General features: G+C 36.2%; 1 protein-coding gene across 4 annotated transcripts in view; it reads left to right on the top strand.

Moving 5' to 3' along the window:
* ANKRD31 (ankyrin repeat domain 31) overlaps positions 1-23,978 on the top strand; it is a 127,883-nt gene that overhangs the window by 15,077 nt on the left and 88,828 nt on the right. For 3 of the 4 annotated variants that reach the window (XM_053907269.1, XM_019463000.2, XM_019463001.2), the window contains exons 4-8: positions 840-880; positions 5,389-5,465; positions 7,594-7,637; positions 17,603-17,877; positions 20,569-20,678. In XM_053907269.1, coding sequence (XP_053763244.1) covers positions 840-880; positions 5,389-5,465; positions 7,594-7,637; positions 17,603-17,877; positions 20,569-20,678 — 547 coding nt within the window. The remainder of the gene's footprint in view (positions 1-839; positions 881-5,388; positions 5,466-7,593; positions 7,638-17,602; positions 17,878-20,568; positions 20,679-23,978) is intronic. The other variant, XM_019463002.2, reaches the window with a different exon arrangement.

Consider the following 23,978-nt stretch of genomic DNA (forward strand, 5'->3'; position numbering starts at 1 on the left):
CACAGAATCTGAAGCAGGCTCCAGGTTCTGAGCTGTCAGCACAGAGCCCGACGCAGGGCTCAAACTCACAAACCACGAGATCATGACCTGAGCCGAAGTCGGACGCTCAACTGACGGAGCCAGGCGCCCCAAGCCTTTTTTTTTTAAAGGGGGATGTTGAAAATGTCTCATTTCTTCCTCTCTTTACTTTCCTTATCTATCTCTCTTTCATGTGGAACTTCTGGGTATATACCCAGAGTAAGTGAAAGCAGTGACTCCAAAATATATTTCTACATCCATGTTCACTGAAACATTATTCAAGTAGCCAAAAGGTGATAGTAGCACAAGCATCCGTCAACAGTTGAGTGGATAAACAAAATGTAGTACATACATAAAATGGAATTAAAAAAGAAGGAGATAGTGATCCATGGTACAGCATGGGTGAACCTTGAAGACATTACGATAAGTGAAATAAGTTCAGACACAAAAGGACAAATATTATATGGTTCCTTTTATATTAGGTACTTAGTTTCAGAGCGACAGAAAGTAGAAGGGTAGGTACCAGGGGTTGGGAGAGGGGTGAATGGGGAGTTAGTACTTCATAGGTATCGAGTTTCAGTTGGAAAAGATGAAAAAGTACTCTAGCTGGATGTTGATGATGGTTGTACAACAGTGTGCACAAAATGCCACAGAACTGTGTGTATAAAATGGTTATGATGGTGAATTTTGTGTTATATATATATTTTACCACAACAAAAAAAGCTAAGAAACAATAACATAAGATTATTTTAAATGTTAAATTTTTAATTCTTGTATTAGCATTTATCATTTAGAAACAAAATCTTCTCCCCCACCCCCAGCAACCTCAAGATGAAATGGAACAAAGTCAAGCTCTATTCCAGTAAGTATATTAATTTCTGGCTTTGGTATATTGTAGATTTTTTTTGTAATTTTACACACTAAAGCAAGTCTTCATTTTCTCAGGAGTTTTAGAATTATTGTATTTTTTTTAAATGGTTGTCCCTTTAAAAAATAAAATAAAATAAAAACAGAGAGGGAGGCTAACCATAAGAGACTCTTAATTATAGAGAACAAACTGAAGCTTGATGGAGGGAGGTGGGTGAGGAGATGGCCTAAATGGGTGATGGGCATTAAGGAGGGCGCTTGTTGGGATGAGCACTGGGTGTTATATATAAGTGGTGAATCACTTAGATCTACCCCTGAAAGCGTACTCCTGAAAGTGTACTACACTGTACATTAACTAACTTGAATTTAAATAAAATCTTGGAAGGGGCGCCTCGGTGGCTCAGTCAGTTAAGCGGCCGACTTCGGCTCAGGTCATGATCTCGCAGTCTGTGAGTTCGAGCCCCGCGTCGGGCTCTGTGCTGATAGCTCAGAGCCTGGAGCCTGTTTCAGATTCTGTGTCTCCCTCTCTCTGACCCTCCGTTCATGCTCTGTCTCTCTCTGTCTCGAAAATAAATAAACGTTAAAAAAAAAATTTTAAAAATAAATAAAATCTTGGAAGAAAAACAAATGCCCCTTTAGCAGCATAAGTGTTATTTACAAATATTCTAGATAAGTTTCATTTCATGAGGATTGGTTCATATTAAGTTGATTCCCTATTAATGTTATTTAAAAAGCAAATTTATAGCATGACATGATGGAAGAATTTGTAGACCTTATTGAAATTAGACTTTGTAGAATTATTGTATTTTAAAAGGCTTTATCCTTTCAGTTTTTTTTTGAACAATGGTTCACATGGCACCTGGGTGGCTCAGTCAGTTAAGCATCAGACTGTGGCTCAGGTTATGATCTCACAGTTGGTGAGTTCGAGCCCTGCATCAGGCTCTCTGCTGTCAGCTCGGAGTCCACTCTGTCTCCCTGTCTCTGCCCCTCCTCCACTTGTTGTCTCTCTCCTTCAAAACTAAATAAACATGTTAAAAAAAACCAAAAAAAACAAAAAACAGTTCTCAAAGTATGGTCTGCAGACCCCTTCAGAGTCCTTGAGACTTTTTCTAGAGGGTCTGTGAGATCAAAACTATTTTCATGGGAACCTGGGTGGCTCAGTTGGTTGAACATCTGACTCTTGATTTCAGCTCAGGTCATGATTTCATGGTTCCTGAGATTGAGCCCTGCATCAGGCTCCGCACTGAAGCTCCGAGCCTGCTTGGGATTCTCTTTTTCTTCACTTCTCTTATCTCCTCCCCTGATTGTGCTCTCTCTCTCTCTCTCAAAAGAAATAAACTTAAAAAAAATTTTTAAAAAGGCATTTTCGTAATAATACTAACACATTATTTGCCTCTTTCATAGTATTGACATTTGCACATACAGTGCTAAAGTAAGTGGTTGGTCAAATGCTGGAGCCTTAGTATGAATCAGGGCAGTGGCACCCATTAGTATTAGTAGTCACTGTAATTTTCACTCCCATGAACTAGCACTTAAAAAAGAAAAGGAAGAAAACACCCAGCTTCACTTAATGCATTTGATGAAGCAGAAAGGTTATTGTTTTATTGAATTCCTACCCTTGAATATATATCTTCTTGATGTGCTGTGCAATGATGGGGAAGTATGCCTAAGTACTTCTGTGCATACTGAAGCATGATAGTTGTCTTAAGAAAACTTGTGCATTTGTTTGAGTTATAAACATTGTAAGAAAATTAGCTCACTTTTTCTTTGAACTTGGAAGAATAATTGACAGACAAAATAACATTCATACTTGGGTATATGGCAGACATGGTCTTGAAAATGAATGAAGTAAGCCAATCACTTCAAGGAAAAGCTTATGATATTTGTTGCCAATGAAAAAGTTCTAGCTTTCAAGTGAAAATTAGAGGTTAGGAAAACTTGTTTTTACCATCTCAACCTTGATGGCTTCCCAGTACCTAAAATTTTCCAGTGAGATCAGTGGTAATATTTGTAAAAGTGATCTTTCTGATTTTTAATAATCTGTCAGTATAAGGAAGATCTGCATAACTCAGTGAATTAGTATTTTCTAAAAGACAAATGCATACTGTCACAAAATCACATGCAGGTGAAAGATCCATTCAAAGTGCAAATAGACCAATGGGTTATAATGTGACAGAATACAAAAAGTTCATTGGTGTTTCAATTTCTACATTTCCAGTTCACCTGTAAAGTTATTCCTTTTAGAGTTTTGGTGTGATACTAGAGTTATCCAAAAAGACTACTAAAGTACTCCTTCCTTTTCCAACTGCATACCTGTATGAGGCCAGATTTTTGTTATATACTTCAAATAAAACAGTATTTGTATGGTGGGGCGCCTGGGTGTCTCGGTTGAGTGTTTGACGTTTGATTTCGGCTCAGATCATAATTCCAGGGTCATGGCAAGCCCCAGGTCAGGCTCTGTGCTCAGCATGGAGCCTATTTGAGACATTCTCTCTCCCTCCCCCCCCCCCTCCCTCCCCCTTGCCCCTTTCCTCCCCACCCCCAGATCTCTCTCTCTCTCAAAACAAAGAACTAAAAAAACAATGCTTGGCAAAAAAAAAAAAAAAAAAAAATTGAATGCAGTAGCAGATAATGAGATGACAACTGGCTTATATGAAGCCATAATTTTGTCAAAATGTTAAATAATGCCACATTTTCATTTTGAAAAATATAATAAATTTTCATAAAATTATATTAACGTTACTGGATTATTATTGTTATTTTTATTTTTATTTATTTTTAATTTTATTTTTTTATGTTAATTCCAGTATAGTTAACATACAGTGTTATATTAGTTTCAGGTATATGATGTAGTGATTCAGCAATTCTGTATCTTACTCAGTGCTCATCGTGATAAATGTGCTTTCACTGTTATTTTTAAGTTAATGATTATTTTTTAAAATTTCTCTATTTTAAATTATACGTAAATATAAATATATATTTTAAATATATATAATATATAAAATAATTATATAAATATATTTACAAATAAATATAAAATTATAAAAATTATATTAAATAAATATAATATATTGCACATAAATAAAAGCCATTTGAGTTTCTCAGTAATTTTTAAGAGTGTAAAGGAGACCAAAGAACAAAAAGTTGGAGAACCACCCTATTAAAATAACTCTATTATTGAATATATTAGCACTGTAAGTTCATCTACAGAAATGAAGGAAGAAAGAAGACTAGGTAAGGCTAACACAGCATCCATGCCCTAGAGACCCATTGTTAACATTTTGGTACATTTTATTTTAGGCTTTTTTATAGTTTTACTTCTGTTGATATTTTTTTGAAAAATTAGAGTCATTCTATAATTTTTTTGTTTCCTTTTTAAAAATTTTTAGTAAAACTGAGAACAAACTGAGGGTTGATGGGGGTGGGAGGGAGGGGAGGGTGGGTGATGGGTATGGAGGAGGGCACCTTTTGGGATGAGCACTGGGTGTTGTATGGAAACCAATTTGACAATAAATTTCATATATTGGAAAAAAAAAGAAAAAAAATTTTTCACAAAGATAAATGGGGATCAAAGGATATCATTTAAAGCTTAATTAGTACCCTAAATAAAGAAAAAAAAGTGGAAAAAAAATAAAAATAAAAAGACTCATAAAAAACATTTTTTAGTAATTATCAAATTATTTTCTTATGTGATTAATATTATTTAAAAACATGAATTTTGGTGACCTCACAATATTTCACTGTATAACTTGACTGTATACTAATAATGCATTTAATTATTCCTCTGTTAGACATGTACATTATTTGCTCTGTTACTTAATATAAATAACTATTTTTTAATAATTTAGTTGAAAGTTTGCTCTATTTTCAGACTTATGTCTTAAATTCTCCTTTGTAATTAAGGAAAAACATTCAGTCGTTGACTCAGACTATGATTTTATTTTGTTTTAAGTCAGCTTGTTCTTCTCAAAGAATCACGTTTTAGGGGAAAAAAATCAACATTCATTCCTATTTGCCTCATAGAAATTATTCTGTATGAGCAGCGTCAGTTCCATTTTCAAGGTAGCGTATATTGATCACTTCTGTTTTTAGACAGGACAAAGTGTTCAATTAATTATTCTTGCTTAGGCTTCAAGTAACCATGCCTGATGTGTAAAACTTCTCTCAAAACAGCTGGAACAAGAGGGTTTTGTTCTTTTTTTAAGAGAGATATCTTGATTGCCTTTGTGTAGTAAATTAGATTAAGGAAAAAATAATTAACTGACTGCTTTTCTTCAGTCAACTTTTATTTTTTTTATTTTTTATTTTTTTTAATTTTTTTTAACGTTTATTTATTTTTGAGACAGAGAGAGACAGAGCATGAATGGGGGAGAGACAGAGCATAAGCAATTTTGAAATTCCTTTAAATGAAAAAAAAAAGTTTAAATTGTATTTGAATGAGAAAGTGTTTTTTTCTTAACGTTTCAATATTTGTATCTATTTATTAATTGATTAATTTTTTAGGCATAAAAAAAGTTTTCCAGTGGTCACTGAGTCATTTCCCCAGGCTGAACTTTCACTGAACCACCGAAGCATTCAAGGTATGTTTTTATGGGTAGAGTCATACAAAGTAAATTTTTCTTTGCCTAAAAATAGAAGGTTAGTTAGATATGGATTTATTTGCGTTAATGACTCTCAGAAGGCCAAATGAGTAGGAAGTTAAAAGTGTGGGAAATGTAAGACATTTGGCCTTCTGAAAGCCACGCATGCCATATGATGCTGTTGCTATCTGTGCATTCTTATCACCACCCTCACTGAACTTCTGAGTTGCAAGCCTTTAAAAGTGCCATGGGCCCCAGGATTTTGACTTCTTGGTTTTTCTTGCTGCCATGAAGCTGCTGTGACTAGACGCTCCTTTTCCCTTCTGGCACTTCACTGCAACTCCCTCATCCTTTTATTCCTTTCAGAGTGTTCAGAACAGGAAGCTCATTTTATTATCATCCTAGACTTTAGGTTAAATTACATGTAAGGAAACTATTAAATTGTTAGCTAGTATTGCTAGCTCTGTTCTAATACAATCGTTCAAAAGTAATACTAACCAAATTGTAGAATGATCAAGATAAACAAATTAGTAATTGTTGTAATTGTTTATGAGTTAAAATTTAGCTCCTCTGAGCATTTTCTTCTCATTTGGCACTTTAGAATTCTTTTTTTCTACATTCATGTTACTACTACATTTTGTCTCAAGTGTTAGTAGGAAATGTACAAAGTCTTTTAATAATTTATTAGACCAAAACTCCACAAAATTTTTTTTAATTTGTAAAAAATGTTTTAAGTAAATTTTGTAGCTAGAAAATGAGAATTTTCTCTAAATAACATTTATTTTTAATATAGTAGTCACACTAGTATACTATATTTTATTATATCAGCTTGTCAAATTTTAAAAATAGTAAGTATTAGCATAGAAGAATGATCATTTTTGATGATGAGGTGATTAAAAACAATATAGAAGGAGGTGGTTTTGAGGATTTGCTTTACAATTTAGAGAAGGCAAAAGTGGATGAAGTCTTTTTCTGTGTTTTTAAACTAACTCCCCAAGGATCAGACAGTTAAAAAAAAAAAGAGATAATTGAAAATGTATCTATCGTATTACAGTGTTTCTTTCATTTGTGCTAAAATTTTAAACAACTAGAGATAAGATTTTAAATGATAAGATATACACAGTATCATGTATTATCATCATTGCTTGGCACAAAGAATTCTAATGCAAGGATAAGAAGTTATTTATTCATAATAACTTTTTGCTCTTCATCCTGTGAGGGTGTGCAATACCATGATGTTAGCCTTCTTAGTTGATTTTCATAGCTTTGTCATCATCAAATGGCAAAGGTAAAACAAACAAAACAAAAAACCAGTAAGATGCAGATTTTTGCAGTGTATTTATGCTTATTTTTTCCTGAAAAACCTGTGTTGCTTGTGAGGATGCATGGTAAGGTTACCAGACAATTACTTGGATTACGCTGTAGCTCTAGATACTGCCTAATCAAAAGAAACCAGTGAATGACTCAAGCATATGCCTGAAATTCCAAAGAGCCCTAAATTCCTACCTAAGTATGTCACAGTACCTGGTCCTTGATGGTGAAGGTATGAAGCAAGAGGAATGGAATTTGAGAAATACCTTTTTTCCTGATCCTCCTTCAACTTCACTTGGTATGAATTGCAGAGGGAGCAGAGTGAGGAGGTAAAGGGGAAATCATATTTAGGACAACCTCCTGATTCCTTTTGGCCCCTACATGGGGTGTTCCTTTACATGCCTAACTTGACAGCATAAATTAATTTATATTCTATTACCCATAATGGAGAAGATAATGACCCTGAGAAAGGAGATAAGATTTTGTGCTCTTTGTACTTACCTATTCTTAGAATCACTCAGCCGAAATAGAGAAGCTGGGTTTTAGCTGAACCAATTCTAAATAATTATAATTTTACCTATCTTCATGTAAAGTAGTATATTTTAAAGAAATGGAAAAAATTTTCTTTTGTTAGTTTATTGCCAGTGTAATGATACTTTTACATCAATAAATAGGTATAATATTTATAAAATATTTTATAAATCACACGAATGTCTGAGGGAGTCATTTCAAGTTACATGATTAAGAAATGCTAAGTGAGAGGGTATGTTTTTAGTGCTTTAATAAAACTGGAGTAAAATGTGTGGTTATCTTCTAGGGCCTGAGGCTGAAAATCCTGAAATTTTACCACACCCAGAAAAGGTTGGTCTATATAACAGAGATTGGCTATGCAGATCATGTGTTTAGATTTTTAAAACATTATATTGATTAAAGTTTAGCCATTTAGATTCTTTCCCTCTGTGAGAATATGACTAAACCATTTCGGTAAATAGAAATGTATCCTTGTCTAACAACCCCTTCCAGTATTTGTTCTTCCTTTATCTTTAATAGTATTGTCTTGATCTGTGTTTCTTTTTTGTATTTTAATTCCAGTGTCATTAACACAGAGTGTTATATTAGTTTCAAGTGTACAATGTAGTGACTCAAGAACTCTATAAATTACTCAGTGTTAATCAAGATTAAGAATTAAGTGTATTCTTAATCCTCTTCACCTATTTCACCCCTACCCCCATCTCCCTCCCCCCCGATAAGCATGTTTGTATTTTATAGTTAACTGTCTGTTTTTTGGTTTGTCTCTTTTTGCTTTGTTCATTTGTTTTGTTAAATTCCACATATGAGTGAAATCATATGGTATTTGTCTTTGACGGACTTACTTTGCTTAGCATTATACTCTAGATCCATCCATTTATTGCAAATGGCAAGATTTCATTCCTTTTTATGGCTGAATAATATTCCATTATGTATATACCATTTCTTCTTTATCCATCTATCAATGGACTTGCACTGCTTCTATAATTTGGAATTTCACAATTCGTGAGATCATGACTGGAGTTGGTATGAAGAGTCAGTAGACGCTTAACTGACTGAGCCACCCGGGCACTTCTGTATACATTGTTTATATGTTTTAGATACTAATCCTTTATTGGGTATGTCATTTGCAAATATCTTTTCCCATTCAGTCTTTTAGTTTTGTTGATTATTAATTGTTGCCTTTGCTGCATAGCTTTTTATTTGTAGTCCCAAGAGTTTATTTTTGCTTTTGTTTCTCTTGCTTTAGGAACCATATCTAGAAAAATATTGCTATGGCTGATATCAGAGACATTCTTGCCTGGGTTCTCTTCTAGGATTTTTATGATTTTAGGTCTCACATTTAGGTTCTTAATCAGTTTTGATTTTATTTTTTGTGTATGGTATCACTGGTCCAGTTTCATTCTTTTGCATGTAGCTATTCAGTTTTCCCAGCACCATTTGATGAAGACTTTTTCTCATTTCATTTTTTTGCCTCCTTTGTTGAAGATTAATTGACCATATAATCATGGGTTTATTTCTGGGCTTTCTATTCTCTTTCATTGATCTGTGTGTCTGTTTTTGTGCCAATACCATACTCTTTTGATTATGACAGCTCTGTAGTATAACTTGAAATTTGGGATTGTGATACTTCCAGCTTTATTTTTCTTTTTCAAGATTGCTTCGGCTATTCAGGGTCTTTTTTTTTTTTAATGTATCAATATGGCTTTTAATGAATTTTTATTGTTTGAAGTCAACACCAGTTAAGTAAACATCACATAGCTCACATGTGAACTTTTGAAACAAAGTCACTTAAGGACTACCTATTTTTAAAAACATAATATAAAAAATATGTCCTTCCAAGCACTATTTCTGATAAAAAGTGTGTGTGAACTTGTTTACATTTTAGGACCTGTGGAAATTTGCTTATCACTGTGTATACTTGTTAACCTGATTATCTGCCACTAGCCTAGGATGAAAAATGAAATGTGAGAAATCCAAAAGTTATTAACTTTGGAATGAAGATGGCTATTTGGGGTCTTTCGTGGTTCCATACAAATTTTAGGTTTATTTGTTGTAGTTCTGTGGAAAATGCTATTGGTGTTTTGATAGGGATTGCATTAAATATGTATATTGCTTAGGGTAATAAGGGCATTTTAACAATATTTGTTCTTCCTATCCATTAGCATGGAATGTCTTAACATTTTTTTGTGTTGTTTTCAATTTATTTTATCAGTGCTTTATGGTTTTCAGAGTATAGGTCTTTTACCTCCTTGGCTAGGTTTATTCCTCTTTTTGGTGCAGTTTTTTACTCTTTTTGGTGCAGTTGTAAATAGGATTGTTTTCTTAATTTCTCTTTCTGCTTCTTTATTATTAGTTAATGGAAATGCAATGGATTTCTGTATATTAATGTTTTATCCTGCAACCTTCTGAATTATTAGGTCTGGTAGTTTTTTGGTGAAGTCTTTAGGATTTTCTAAATATAGTATCATGTCATCTACAAATAGTCAAAGTGTTACTTCTTCCTCACAGTTGGGATATCTTATTCTTTTTTGTTATCTGATTGCTGTGGCTAGGACTTCTACTAATAAAAGTGGTGAGAGTGGGGATCCTTGTCTCATTCCTAACCTAGGTGAGTATGACATCAGCTGTGGGTTTTCCTATATGGACTTTATTATGTTGAGGTATGTTCCCTCTAAACCGACTTTGTTGAGGATTTTTATCGTGAATAGGTGTTGTACTCTGTCAAATGTTCTTTCTGCATTGATTGAAATGATCATATGGTTTTTATCCTTTCTCTTGTTAATGTGATATATCATGTTGATTGTTTTGTAAATACTGAACCACCCCTTGCATCCTGGGAATAAATCCCACTTGACTGGGGTGAATGATTTTTTAATGTATTGTTAGGTTCAGTTTGCTAACATTTTATTGAGGATTTTTGCATTTGTGTTCATCAGAGATACTGGCCTGTCATTTCTTTTTTGTGATGTCTTTATCTGGTTTGGGTATCAGGTTAATACTGGCCTCTTAGAATTAATTTGATAGCTTTCCTTCCTCTTCATTTTTTGGAATAGTTTGAGAACAATAGATATTAACTATTCTTTTTTTTTTTTGATGTTTATTTATTTTTGAGAGAGAGAAAGAGAGAGAGTGACAGAGTATAAGTGGAGGAGGGGCAGAAAGAGGGAGGCACAGAATCTGAAGTAGGCTCCAAGCTGCAAGCTGTAGTCTGCCCCTCACCCACTACTGGGGCTGCATTTAGACTGGTGTATGTTGTGGTTTTTCTTTCTCCCCGGGGCAGGAGTCCCTTTTGAAGTGGTGCTGGCCCCTGTCAGGGCAGCTTGTACACTCGGAGTCTTAATTGCATCTCTTTGAATGGGCTGTGACTGAGAGCTTTTTTGGGGGGTGGATCCAAAAAGTGCTTAGGGGTGGGACCACAGTGTTACCAAGATTTGCTCCCAGTCCTGTGCAGGTGGGGACCAAGCCTGGTAGGGTTGGAAGGGAGGATCCATAAAATCCATGGGAGCAGGTGTGTTGTTAGAAGTTAGGTAGCAACTGTCTATATCCCACTGGTCCCCCTATATGGCTAGGTGTTTAGTATGGGGAAGGAAATGGCACCTGCCAGCTACTTTGTTCCTGGAGAAGTCTTCCAACTATCCCTGCACCTCTGGCACACATTCTGAGATGAGTAAACAAATTTCCCACCCCTGTTCCCCAAGTATTTTCCAAACTGCTGCTTCTATGGTATATCTCTGTAGGCTGTTTTTTTGTGCTGTCTCTTTAAGTGTGGGGACTTAGTTTCCTTTTACCCTCCTGGCTCTCCAAGAGGTGAGCCTATTGATTTTTAAAGTTCTACGTTTTAAGTCCCACTGGTTGTGAAAACCCATGAAATTCAGCCCCTCTGGTTTTCAAAGCCAAATGTTATAGGGATTTATTTTACCTGGGTCCCTTCCCTTCAGTGTGATGGTATGTTTCTCTCTTCTCTCCATCCCCTGGAGTTCTTCCCTCCATCCCCTGGAGTTCTTCCCTCAGGGAATGTTCCGCAGGTCTGTTTAGCTCCCCACTGCATCTCTGTCCTTCCTATACTCTTCAGTGTGGCCTCTTCTCTATATTTACCTATGGAGTTTGTCCTGCCAGTCTTTGGGTCGTTTTCTGAGTTATTTACTCTGATGTGTTATCTAGTTGTATCTGTGGAATGAAGTGAGCTTAGGGTCTTTCTATTCTGCCATCTTCCTTATACTGTATATTGATCTGTGTTTCTTATCCAGTATTATTAGTCTCTTACCGTTTATCTGGAGAAGTATGTAACTTATTATCAAACTAATTGCTGAGATGGTGTAGCAGAAATGCCTTCTGTTTGTGTGTTACCCCAGTTCCTTCAATATTTCCTGCTAGATACTGTTTTCCCATCTTCCAGTTGCTAATCACTAACCATGTGTTGAGTGCTTGTTTTGGCTTTGTTTTCTGCTGAGTGCCGTGGGGAATCAGAGAACTATAAGACTGACTCTGCCCTCAACAGACTCAAGTAGTCAAGGACCTCCCCAGGTCCACCCTGCCATACTTGTACCTTATTTTATCTCACCTATATGTTACACATTACCATCTCCATGCTTTTAAGTCAGGAGCCAGAAAGCAAGGGAAAGAACATAACATTTGGAACCAGATAGTGTGTGTTTCAAGAACAAGTGTGTCCATTTACGTGTGTAAAATACCAATAGCAATATCTGTTTCACAAGATTACTGTGAGGACTGAGAGCAATGATAGTTCGTGGTGTCTGGCACCTAGGTGGTACTTAATATGTGTTTTTCCCTTCTTTAAATCCTTCACAAATTAATTTCTGGTTCAAGTCCTTTCTCCTGTGTGGATCTGTCTCAGATGACTCTGGTAATCTTGACCAAAGTAATGGCTCCCTCTTAAGCATTCGTTATTCACTGACTATGTCAGCATTTTTCAGTCGCTTGCATCCTATGACATTAGTAGATGAGATCTTGAGAAAAAGGATATTTGTGAACAAAAAAATTTGGAGAACCTATATCCTAAAGTCTCCTCAGAGATTTTAATGCACATGCTCTGAAAAGTCTTATAGTAAAGAAACCTGCTTAACTTTGTTTAACCAACCATTCTTCAAGCAGTCATGAGAACCCTCTTCTACCTTCTGGTTTTTTCCCCCAGAAAACTTCTTGTAACACTAGGCTCTTTTGTTTATGCCATTCATTTGAATTCATACAGTGTTTTTGACGTTGTTTATACCTTATTTAATGTCTTTGTGTTTATGCCTTCAATCTTCATTTAGAAATTAAGTTCCTTTAGGGCAGAGTCCAACATATGTACTTTATTATATCTATGACTTTGTTTATTTTTTAATTTTTATTATTTTTTAATATTTATTTTGGGAGAGCGCAAGCAGGGAAGGGGCAGTGAGAGGGGGACAGAGGATCTGAAGTGGCCTCTGCACCTACAGGCTGACAGCAGCAAAGACCAATGCTGGGCTCGAACTCATGAAGCTCAAGATCATGACCTGAGCAAAAGTCAGATGTGCAACTGACTGAGCCACCCACGTGCCCCAATGGCCTTGAATTTAGTAGATATAAGGCCTTCAAATAGGAATGAGACCTTGTACTGTGACTTAAAGAATGGATAGGATCTGGGTTCTTGAATTTTTTCTAAATTCCTTTTACTTTTATGAGCAAATTATAGTTTACTAATAAATAAATGTCTTCTTAAACTCTGTATGCTGTTTACAGAGAAGTTAAATGGTGGCAGTTGGAAAGGATGGGAAGAATAAAATGGTTTTCACTTCTCTTATTCAAATCAAATCAGAACATTGGAGGGCTTACAATGCATTCCAATGCCTTGGAATTACAATGCATTCTATTAGAGTACTGTGTCATTGGAAGGTGGATTTGATTTTTAGAAAGAGCCAAAAGTCATTGAAACTCATTCTGTTACTTAGGGTCAAGCAAATTAACAGTTTTTAATGGTTAGAAAAAAGTGCAGTGTCTTTAAAGTATTGAGACATTTTTTTGAATGGCTTATCAATATTTTTTGAAACCAATTTCAAAAGAGGAAGTCTAATGATATTTTGAACATTGGAAAAACTATAAGAATAGGTATAACCTATTAAGATGATGTCTTTGAAAAATAATAGTCACTTAAAAATATAACCTTTGTTTTATGTGTTTAAATCAACCACAGTTGATTTATACCTGGGGCTTTTAATATTTACATAGAACCATGTCTTTATTTCTTCTCTGTTTTCCTCTGACCTTTTGTCATTTGGCCTTTTTATTTCACATTTATATATTCATACTGAGGTGGGGAATAAAAAGTAGGTGAAACTACACCAAATTTATTACTGGTTATTGATCTTTAAAAAATTTAGTAGTGGGGCGCCTGGGTGGCTCAGTCGGTTAAGCGGCCGACTTCGGCCCAGGTCATGATCTCGTGGTCCGTGAGTTCGAGCCCCGCGTCGGGCTCTGTGCTAACAGCTCAGAGCCTGGAGCCTGTTTCAGATTCTGTGTCTCCCTCTCTCTGACCCTCCCCCGTTCATGCTTTGTCTCTCTCTGCCTCAAAAGTAAATAAACGCTTAAAAAAAAAAAAAATTTAGTAGTGATTAAGGGGCTCATGATCTGTTAAGCATCTGACTTCAGCTCAGGTCATGATCTTGAGTTTGAGCCCCATGTTGGGCTCTCTGCCATCAGTACAAAGATTGCTTCAGATCCTCTGTTCCCCTGTTTCTCTGCCCCTTCCCTGCTCTTTCTCTCTTAAAAATAAATAAACATTATAAGTAAATAAAATTTCAATGTTATTTTAGACAAAGGAGAATTTTATGGTTATTAACTCCAGTGAATTTTTGAGATCAGTTTCTAATTTAACTATACATGCCATCTCTGCCTCTTAGCACAGATAATTTAAACTTAGCTAAACAAATAATTGGCATCTATAATTATGACCCAGCCATTTTTACTCTTGGTCCACTGTAGATGCATTCAGAGTCATTAGTGATTTGGCATAGGAAATTAGTAAAGAGTGTTTTTATTTATGCAAGCGGAAGGAAACTTTTTAGTGGTAATTTCCCAAGATGATAAACTAGAAAACTATAAAGTTTTCATTTTAATTTTTTATATATGCTATAATGATGGAATTCCTATTTGGAACACACAGGAACTAAGCACAGACAGAGACTCTCCTGAAATTAGCTTTCTCTCACGTACTGCTCTTAGAGTATCCAATGTGTGGTTGTAAAGGAGAAATCGTTAATAGAGCCAGAGAAGATCTTAGCAGTACCAAATATGTTTTCTGAGTCTAGAAATGAAGCCATGTCAACTATGAATTCTGAAGAAACCAAAGATGAAGAAAGCTCTCTTAAAACATTTGTGTCTACCTTAGAAAGGTTACTCACATCACCAGAAATCACTCAGGAGGAAAGACTATTTGAAATAATGAGTGATTTCGATCCTAAAGAGTTGACCAACCCATTGAGCAAGTCTCCAAGTTCCGTATCAGTGTCTTTGACATGTCACAGAGATTTACTAAAAAACACAAAGGATAATGCATCGCCAACTGAATTGTTAGCAGCCTTAAACACATTATCAGAAGCCACTGTGGGACCCATCTGTCACAAAACAGAGGGAGGCAGCAGTCTCACTGCTGGAAATGAATGTTTAGGAGTGGAGCCCAAGATGTCTCAGACCGGTGAAGATTGTATACAAATAACAGAGGTGAACTTGGAGTCTCTTTGTTCTCCTTGGCTTTTTGACCAAGATTCTAAGTTAGCTGAGCTGCAGGACAAGCATCTTTCACTGCAGCATGTAAGTGCAAGTATGAGTCTGTCATTTTGCCTTTTATAATGACCTTTGGCAAGTCTTCATTGCCCATATACTTTATTTTAAATTCATATTTTCTACCCAAATATCAATGCTCAGAAGATGCTTTTGAATTTAAAGTATAAACTGATCTTTCTAGAGATGCCTGGGGTAGACTTTTCAAGGCGTCTAAATGTCAAAATATATAAGTTTCTCACCAAAAGACCTGAGAAGACATATCATTATATTGCTTGTATTTATGAAGGAAATAATTATTTACCAGAATTTTTCCCACTAGCTCAGAAAATCACTGTGTCTCCCTGGGTGTGGAGTAGAGATGAGATATTGCACATTAATTTCTGGTTAAGGATAGAACATATGTGGTTGAGCTTCCAAGAGAGGGAAAAGTTACACCTGGCTTCAGCAGAACTTTGAAGTCTGTGTCTGAGGATCCTGTCAAGTGGTACAATTCCTTGGGTTTAGAATCCCTGCAGTATTATGCCTGGAGGCCCTGCAGTGGGCTACCGCTTGCCAAGTCTCTTTTTTATGTTGACAGGTTTTTTACTTTTTAAAGAAAATTTTTTTCCTGACTGCATTAGTAATGCATCCTGATTATACAGAAAAATCAAATATTATAGCAATACATAATAATAAGAATAATAAGAAAAAGTCCTCCACAATTCCACATTTCAGAAATAATCACTATTAACAGTTTGGTATATCTGTCTCCAATTGTTTCTGTGCATATTTTTTTTCTTTTTTTTTTTTAATGTTTATTTATTTTTTGGGAGAGAGAGAGACAGAGTGTGAGCGGGGGAGGGGCAGAGAGAGAGAGGGAGACACAGAACCCAAAGCAGGCTCCAGGCTCTGAGCTGTCAGCACAGAGCCCGATGTGGCGCTTGAACTCACAAGCTGTGAGATCATGACCTGAGCCGAAGTCAGCCACTCAACTGACTGAGCCCCCCAGGTGCCCCTGTTTCTGTGCATATTTTATGTAAGTTTACTTTATATAAATGAGACTATATTATACATTATACTTTGCGACTTTTAAAAATATTTTTAATTGAAGTATAGTTGACATTTTGGAACTTGTTTTTTAAATTTAATAATAATACATCTTGGTTATCTGTGTCAGCAAGTGTAGCATACTACTTAAATTTTTTACATGCTGAATACTATTCCACTATATGGATATTTTGTGTGTGTGTATACATATATTATATAAAATATAATTTATTTAACTAATTCACTAATGATCATTTGGATTGTTTTCTTTCTTTTCTTCTTTTGCTTGTGGCTATTGCCAGGATACTCTAATGAATATACCTGGGACACTATATAACATGATACTAGGCTCATGTTGAAGAATACATACCTGGCATAATGCTGCTTGAAATTCTCATAAAAAGCATTCTAATACAGACATAATAAAACTAAAAAAATCTAGAAAAATAAAAACTAATCATGGGGATAGGGCATGAAGGTTAAATTAAATATTGTGGTATTCTAATCTCAAAAGAGGTAATATGAGTAAAATGTAGGAAATTACAGTTGATCGGTATTAATAGAGTGAGCACGAATTAGCAAGTGTTCAAAAAAAAAGAAATTCTTTAAAAAAGAGATTGATTTAGAACAAATTAAATACCTTTTTACTCAACTGTAATAAAAATATGGAACTTAAACCCCAAGAAGCTTTGTAAGCTGGATATATAAATAAGCTGAAGAAAGGTTTACATGATATGTATAAAAATACTTACATCTTCATGAAGGTTAAATCTATAATGTATTATTAAGGGTAAGTTAGAGTCATTCATGATATACTGGTAATCTTTTAAAATTAATGTAACAGAAGTTATCTACTGTCTTGTCCCACAAAATATCCTTCCTACTGTCAAACAACAAACACTGGGCTGAATAGAACATTGATCTGGTCTAGTGCGACGTTTCTATGTTTTTATATGTCTCATCATTTTTTGCTACCCATTTCCTGTGACATTACAGCACCTAGAGTAACCTTAGGTTTGCCCTTGAAATTTAGGGATGAATAGTGATAAAAATAGTTTTTATTTTTCCTCTTCTTCTCTTAGGTTTTTAAATCTGCATTATCCTTTATTATTGTAATATTAAATTTTTCACTATGTGAATTTTTGTACTTTCATCTTATAAGAGGCATTTTTATGTAATCAAGGGACAAGATAATACTTAATTTCTTCTCATTAAAAATTTTTTTCACGTTTATTTATTTTGAGAGAGATAGGAAGAGAGAGAGACACAGTGCACACGAACAGGGAAGGGGCAGAGAAATTGAGAGGAGAGACTCTCAAACAGGTTGCGTGCTGTCAGCGCAGAGTCTGACACAGGGCTTGAACTTAAGAACTGTGAGATCATGACCTGAGCTAAAATTAATAATCAGAGGTTTAACCAGCTGAGTCACCCAGGTGCCCCTCTTCTCATTCTAGATTTTTTGCATTGCTAGAATTATTTCTGTATGTGTTTACATCTTATTACAGACTCTAGAAGATCCAAATCCATTTGGATTGCAAACTTCAGTTCATCACAATGTCACCACTTGTGATTCACTATTAAATAATAAGGAAAATTCACAATCATTGGAAAATAGGTCTGACCAGGACACTCTGTGCGTGTTGAGGAGATCATCCAGACTGAAAGCAGGAAGAGATGCAAAGCACACAGATGACATGTATAAGATGCCAGAAAAGATTTTACAAAAGATACTTGTCTGTGAGGATCAAACAAATAAGAAGTCCTCAACTAAGAATTTCAGGTATGCTAGCAAATTATTCTTTCTCTCTAGATATGCTATAGACTTTATAGATAAATCTATGATTGGAACATTAGCGTTACTGTACAGTTATCCCTAAGTGAAGAACTTTATTTTTTACTGTTGTTGCCTTATTTACTATACAGTTATTTTTTTAACCCAGAAAACTCTTCTACTTTTTTTTTTAAAGGTAATGGGAGATTTGGTGTATTTCAGCCTAATGCTAATTTTCATTCTTTTTTAAAATAAGTTTAGTTAAGATGCATCACTACACAGTTATAAATTTTCTTGTCACGAGAACTTCTAAGAGTTACTCTTTCAACAACTTTCAACTATACAGTACAGAATTGTTAACTACATTTACCATGCTGTACATTTCATTCTCAGGACTTATTTATCTTATAAATGGAAGTTTGTAGTTTTTGATCACCTTCACCCATTTCACCTACTACCCCGCCCCCTGGCCTCTGACAACCATCAGTCTGTTCTCTGTATCTATGAGTTTGTTGTTTTTTTTTTTTTTAGATTCCACATATAAGTGAGATCATAACAGCGTTTGTCTTTCTCTGACTTATTTCGCTTAGCATAATACCCTTTAGGTCCTTTCACACTGTCACAAATGGCAGGATTTCCTTTTCTATGGCTGAATAATATTCCGTTGTGTGTGTATGTATGTGTGTATGTATGTGTATGTATGTATGTGTATGTAGTATATATATATATATATATACACACACACACACACACTAATTTTCTTTTTTAAATTATTTATTAATGTTCATTTATTTTTGAGGGAGAGCGAGACAGAGTGCAAATAGCAGAGAGACAGAGAGACAGGGAGACAAGACTCTGAAGCAAGCTCCAGGCTCTGAGCTGTCAGCACAGAGCCTGATGTGGGGCTCAAATTCATGAACTGTGAGATCATGACCTCAGCCAAAGTTGAACTCTCAACTGACTGGGTCACTCAGGCACCCCTATATACCAAATTTCTTTATCCTTTCATCCATCGGTGGATACTTAAGTTGTTTCCATGCCTTGGCTATTGTAAATATTGCTGTGATGGCCTTGGAGGTGCAGATACCTTTTCAGGATAGTAATTTTATTTTCTTTGGATAAATATCCAGAAGTGGTGATGGTAGCCATTGTAAATACACTTGTGAGGTAATATCTCGTTGTGGTTTTCATTTGCATCTTCATGCTATTAGTGATGTGGGTTACCTTTTTATGTACCGGTTAGCCATTTGGATGTCTTTTTTTAAAGTTTATTTATTTTGAGAGAGAAAGAGAGCAAGTGCATGGGAAGAGCAGAAAGAGAGGGAGAGAGAGAGAATCCCAAGCAAGCTCTGAGCTGTCAGCGCAGAGCCCAACATGGGGCTCAAACTTGCATACTGCAAGATCATGACCTGAGCAGAAATCAAGTCAGACACTTAATCAAGTGTCACACAGGCCTGAGCCACACAGGTACCCCTGGATGTTGTCTTTAATAAAATGTCTTTTTAGTTCCTTTTCCATTTTTTAATTGGATTGTTTATTTGCTATCGCATTATATGTGTTCTTTATGTATTTTGAATATTAACCCCTTATGAGATAAATGATTTGCAAATATTTTCTCTCATTCAGTAGCTTGCCTTTTTATTTTGTTGATGGTTTCCTGTGCTGTGCAGAAGCTTTTAGTTTGATGTAGCCCTCGTTTATTTTCCTTTTTTTGCCTTGGTTTTTGGTGCCAAATGCGAAAAATCATTGCCCAAACCAATGTCATGGTGCTTAACCCATGTGTTTTTTTCTAGGAGTTTTATGATTTCAGGTCTTACAATCCAGTCTTTTATCCATTTTGAGTTGATTTTTTTGTATGGTGTAAGATTGTGGTCCATTCTCACTGTTTTGCATGTGGCTATTCAGTTTCAAAACATCGTTTATTAAAAAGATTATCCTTTCCCCATTGTTTATTTGTGGCTTCTTTGTTGTAAATTAATTGACCATATATATGTAGGTTTATTTCCAGGCTCTACTCTGTCCCATTGACTTGTGTGTCTATTTTTATGCCAGTAGTTTGCAGTTTTTGATCACTGCAATCCCATATGGCAAGTTCTTTTTTCTTGCAAAGAACCTGTCTCTTTTTCCCTAGAAGGTGAATAGATAGTAGCATGCCAATTTGGGGAGTGAGGGGCAAGAGACTCAAAATACTTATAGATGACTTCTCATAAAGGAGAGAAGCCCTTAAGAAATTCAGGTACAAAGAAAAGGCTAGAAATCACACTGACTGACATGCCTGTCACAGAATTATCTGCAATTTATTCAGAAGTCAGCTCCATATTTTAGTCTTTTTTTTTTTTTTTCAATGTTTGTTTATTTCTGAGAGAGAGAGAGAGACAGAATGTGAGCAGAGGAGGGGGAGAGAGAGGGGGAGAAACACAGTCTGAAGCAGGCTCCAGGTTCTGAGTTGTCAGCACAGAGCCCAACGTGTGGCTCAAACCCATGAACCTTGAGATCATGACCTGAACCAAAGTCGGACATTTAACCAACTGAGCTACCTAGATGCCCTGCAATCTCCATATTTAAAACTGCCATGCTGCTTGACAGTAGCTCGGTAAAATACCTTTCAGTTTTCAAAATTTAGTCAACATTTGATATGATTCTCTGTGAATGGTTGTAGAGGACATGATAGTAATTTTAAAAACATATTTATTTTTCAAGAATGCAGGATCCTGCTTTAATGATTAAAGGTAAAAGGAAGAATATGCATTCAGCCAGACTCAAGAGTGGAAAACAGATCAGGAAAAACAGAAAACTTGCTGGAAAAAATGGTGAGGCATATTTGATTTCTTTATAATTTTTTTAACTAAGTAACTTAGAAAAAAATAGAATTTTGGTACTGAAAATGTTTTAGAGATGATCTAGATTATCTGTCTCAACTTTCTCATTTTACTGATGAAGAAGTTGAGAAAGGTTTAAGTATTTTTCCTGGTAGTGCACAGCTCATTAGTACCATAACTAGGACTTGATCACGAACTTCTGGCTTATAGGCTGGCATTTTTTCTATACTTCTCCTTTGGAGAGAATAGTTACAGAACTCTTTTCAAATTTACATATGTGACCTATTTGTGATGTAACCAACGTAGCATAAGACTTTGAGAAATCATACCAAGAGGAATAAACAGAGGAAAGGAGAAGGCAAAATTATTGTTATTCTAAGATGTTATTTCTTTATTCCTAAAAGAAACCCAAAGAATATCCTAAGAAACTATCAGAAACAATAAGAATCTAGAAATACTGTTTAAAATATAATAGGGATACAGTTGGAAAATTAAAATATGAACTATAGGTTAAATAATAATATATCATTGTTAAATTTCCTGAATTTAATATTAATTTGGTTATTTATGAGAATATTTTTGTTTTTAGGAAATAAACACTTAGGTATTAGTGACAAAAGGGTCATGGTGTATATAAGTTATTATTTATGTATATGTCTGTGTACATGCATATGTTATATGAAAAAGGAGCTAGAGTGACATAAAGTAGTGGCAAAATGCTAACAATAGGTGAATCTTTTGTTTTGTTTTTATAACTTTTTTGTAAGCCTGAAATTATTTCCAAATAAAACTTTTAAAAAATTCATTTAACTAAAATAGAACAAAAATAAATGCCTTTCATATATATAAGTTACTCAAAATATAGGAGAAGGTCCCATTTGTAATAATTACACAGGAGAGAAAATACCTGCTTATGTAACTAATAAGAAATGTACCTTACCTATAAAGAAGAGACTTTAAAAATTTTGCTAATATAAGAAAAAACTTGAATAAATAGAAGGAAGAACCTTACTCTTGACCATCAGTATTCAGTGTCATAAGAAATTTATTTGTCCCTAAGTCTCTTTATAAATGCATGAGAGTTTTTCTGGGAAGATGGCGGCGTAGGAGGATGCTGGGCTCACCTCGCCTCCTGCTGATCACTTAGATTCCACCTACACCTGCCTAAATAACCCAGAAAACCGCCAGAGGATTAGCAGAACGGAGTCTCCGGAGCCAAGCGCAGATGAGAAGCCCACGGAAGAGGGTAGGAAGGGCGGCGAGGCGGTGCGCGCTCCACGGACTGGCGGGAGGGAGCTGGGGCGGAGGGGTGGCCCGCCGGCCAAGCAGAGCCCCCGAGTCTGGCTGGCAAAAGCGGAGGGGCCGGATGGAGTGTGTTCCGACAGCAAGCGGGACTTAGCACCTGGGAGGTCATGTTAACAGCTCTGCTCGGAAAGCGGGAAGGCTGGAGGACAACGGGAGGGAGAGCTGCTGAGCCCCCGGACGACAGAGCTCAGTTTGGTGGGGAACAAAAGCACTCGCCAGCGCCATCTCCCTCGCCCATCCCCCAGCCAAAATCCCAAAGGGAACCAGTTCCTGCCAGGGAACTTGCTCGCTCTGCGCAAACACCCAACTCTGTGCTTCTGCGGAGCCAAACCTCCAGCAGCGGATCTGACTCCCTCCCGCTGCCACAGGGCCCCTCCTGAAGTGGGTCACCTAAGGAGAAGCGAGCTAAGCCTGCCCCTCCTGCTCCCGTGCACCTTGCCTACCCACCCCAGCTAATACGCCAGATCCCCAGCACCACAAGCCTGGCAGTGTGCAAGTAGCCCAGACGGGCCATGCCACCCCACAGTGAATCCCGCCCTTAGGAGAGGGGAAGAGAGGGCACACACCAGTCTGACTATGGCCCCAGCGGTGGGCTGGGGGCAGACATCAGAACTGACTGCAGCCCCGCCCGCCAACTCCAGTTATACACCACAGCACAGGGGAAGTGCCCTGCATGTCCTCACCACTCCAGGGACTATCCAAAATGACCAAACGGAAGAATTCCCCTCAGAAGAATCTCCAGGAAATAACAACGGCTAATGAACTGATCAAAAACGATTTAAACAATATAACAGAAAGTGAATTTAGAATAATAGTCATAAAATTAATCGATGGGCTTGAAAACAGTATAGAGGACAGCAGAGAATCTCTTGCTACAGAGATCAAGGGACTAAGGAACAGTCACGAGGAGCTGAAAAACGCTTTAAACGAAATGTAAAACAAAATGGAAACCACGACGGCTCGGCTTGAAGAGGCAGAGGAGAGAATAGGTGAACTAGAAGATAAAGTTATGGAAAAAGAGGAAGCTGAGAAAAAGATAAAAAAATCCAGGAGTATGAGGGGAAAATTAGAGAACTAAGTGATACACTAAAAAGAAATAATATACGCATAATTGGTCCCAGAGGAGGAAGAGAGAGGGAAAGGTGCTGAAGGGGTACTTGAAGAAATTATAGCTGAGAACTTCCCTGAACTGGAGAAGGAAAAAGGCATTGAAATCCAAGAGGCACAGAGAACTCCCTTCAGACGTAACTTGAATCGATCTTCTGCACGACATATCATAGTGAAACTGGCAAAATACAAGGATAAAGAGAAAATTCTGAAAGCAGCAAGGGATAAACGTGCCCTCACATATAAAGGGAGACCTATAAGACTCATGACTGATCTCTCTTTTGAAACTTGGCAGGCCAGAAAGGACTGGCACGATATCTTCAGTGTGCTGAACAGAAAAAATATGCAGCCGAGAATCCTTTATCCAGCAAGTCTGTCATTTAGAATAGAAGGAGAGATAAAGGTCTTCCCAAACAAACAAAAACTAAAGGAATTTGTCACCACTAAACCATCCCTACAAGAGATCCTAAGGGGGATCCTGTGAGACAAAGTTCCAGAGACATCACTACAAGCATAAAACCTACAGACATCACAATGACTCTAAACCCGTATCTTTCTATAATAACACTGAATGTAAATGGATTAAATGTGCCAACCAAAAGACATAGGGTATCAGAATGGATAAAAAAACAAGACCCATCTATTTGCTGTCTACAAGAGACTCATTTTAGACCTGAGGACACCTTTAGATTGAGAGTGAGGGGATGGAGAACTATTTATCATGCTACTGAAAGCCAAAAGAAAGCTGGAGTAGCCATACTTATATCAGACAAACTAGACTTTAAATTAAAGGCTGTAACAAGAGACGAAGAAGGGCATTATATAATAATTACAGGGTCTATCCATCAGGAAGAGCTAACAATTATAAATGTCTATGCG

The sequence above is a fragment of the Panthera pardus genome, unplaced genomic scaffold, assembly GCF_024362965.1.
Source record: "Panthera pardus isolate Hobbes unplaced genomic scaffold, ASM2436296v1 HiC_scaffold_2, whole genome shotgun sequence".
Lineage (NCBI taxonomy): Eukaryota > Metazoa > Chordata > Mammalia > Carnivora > Felidae > Panthera > Panthera pardus.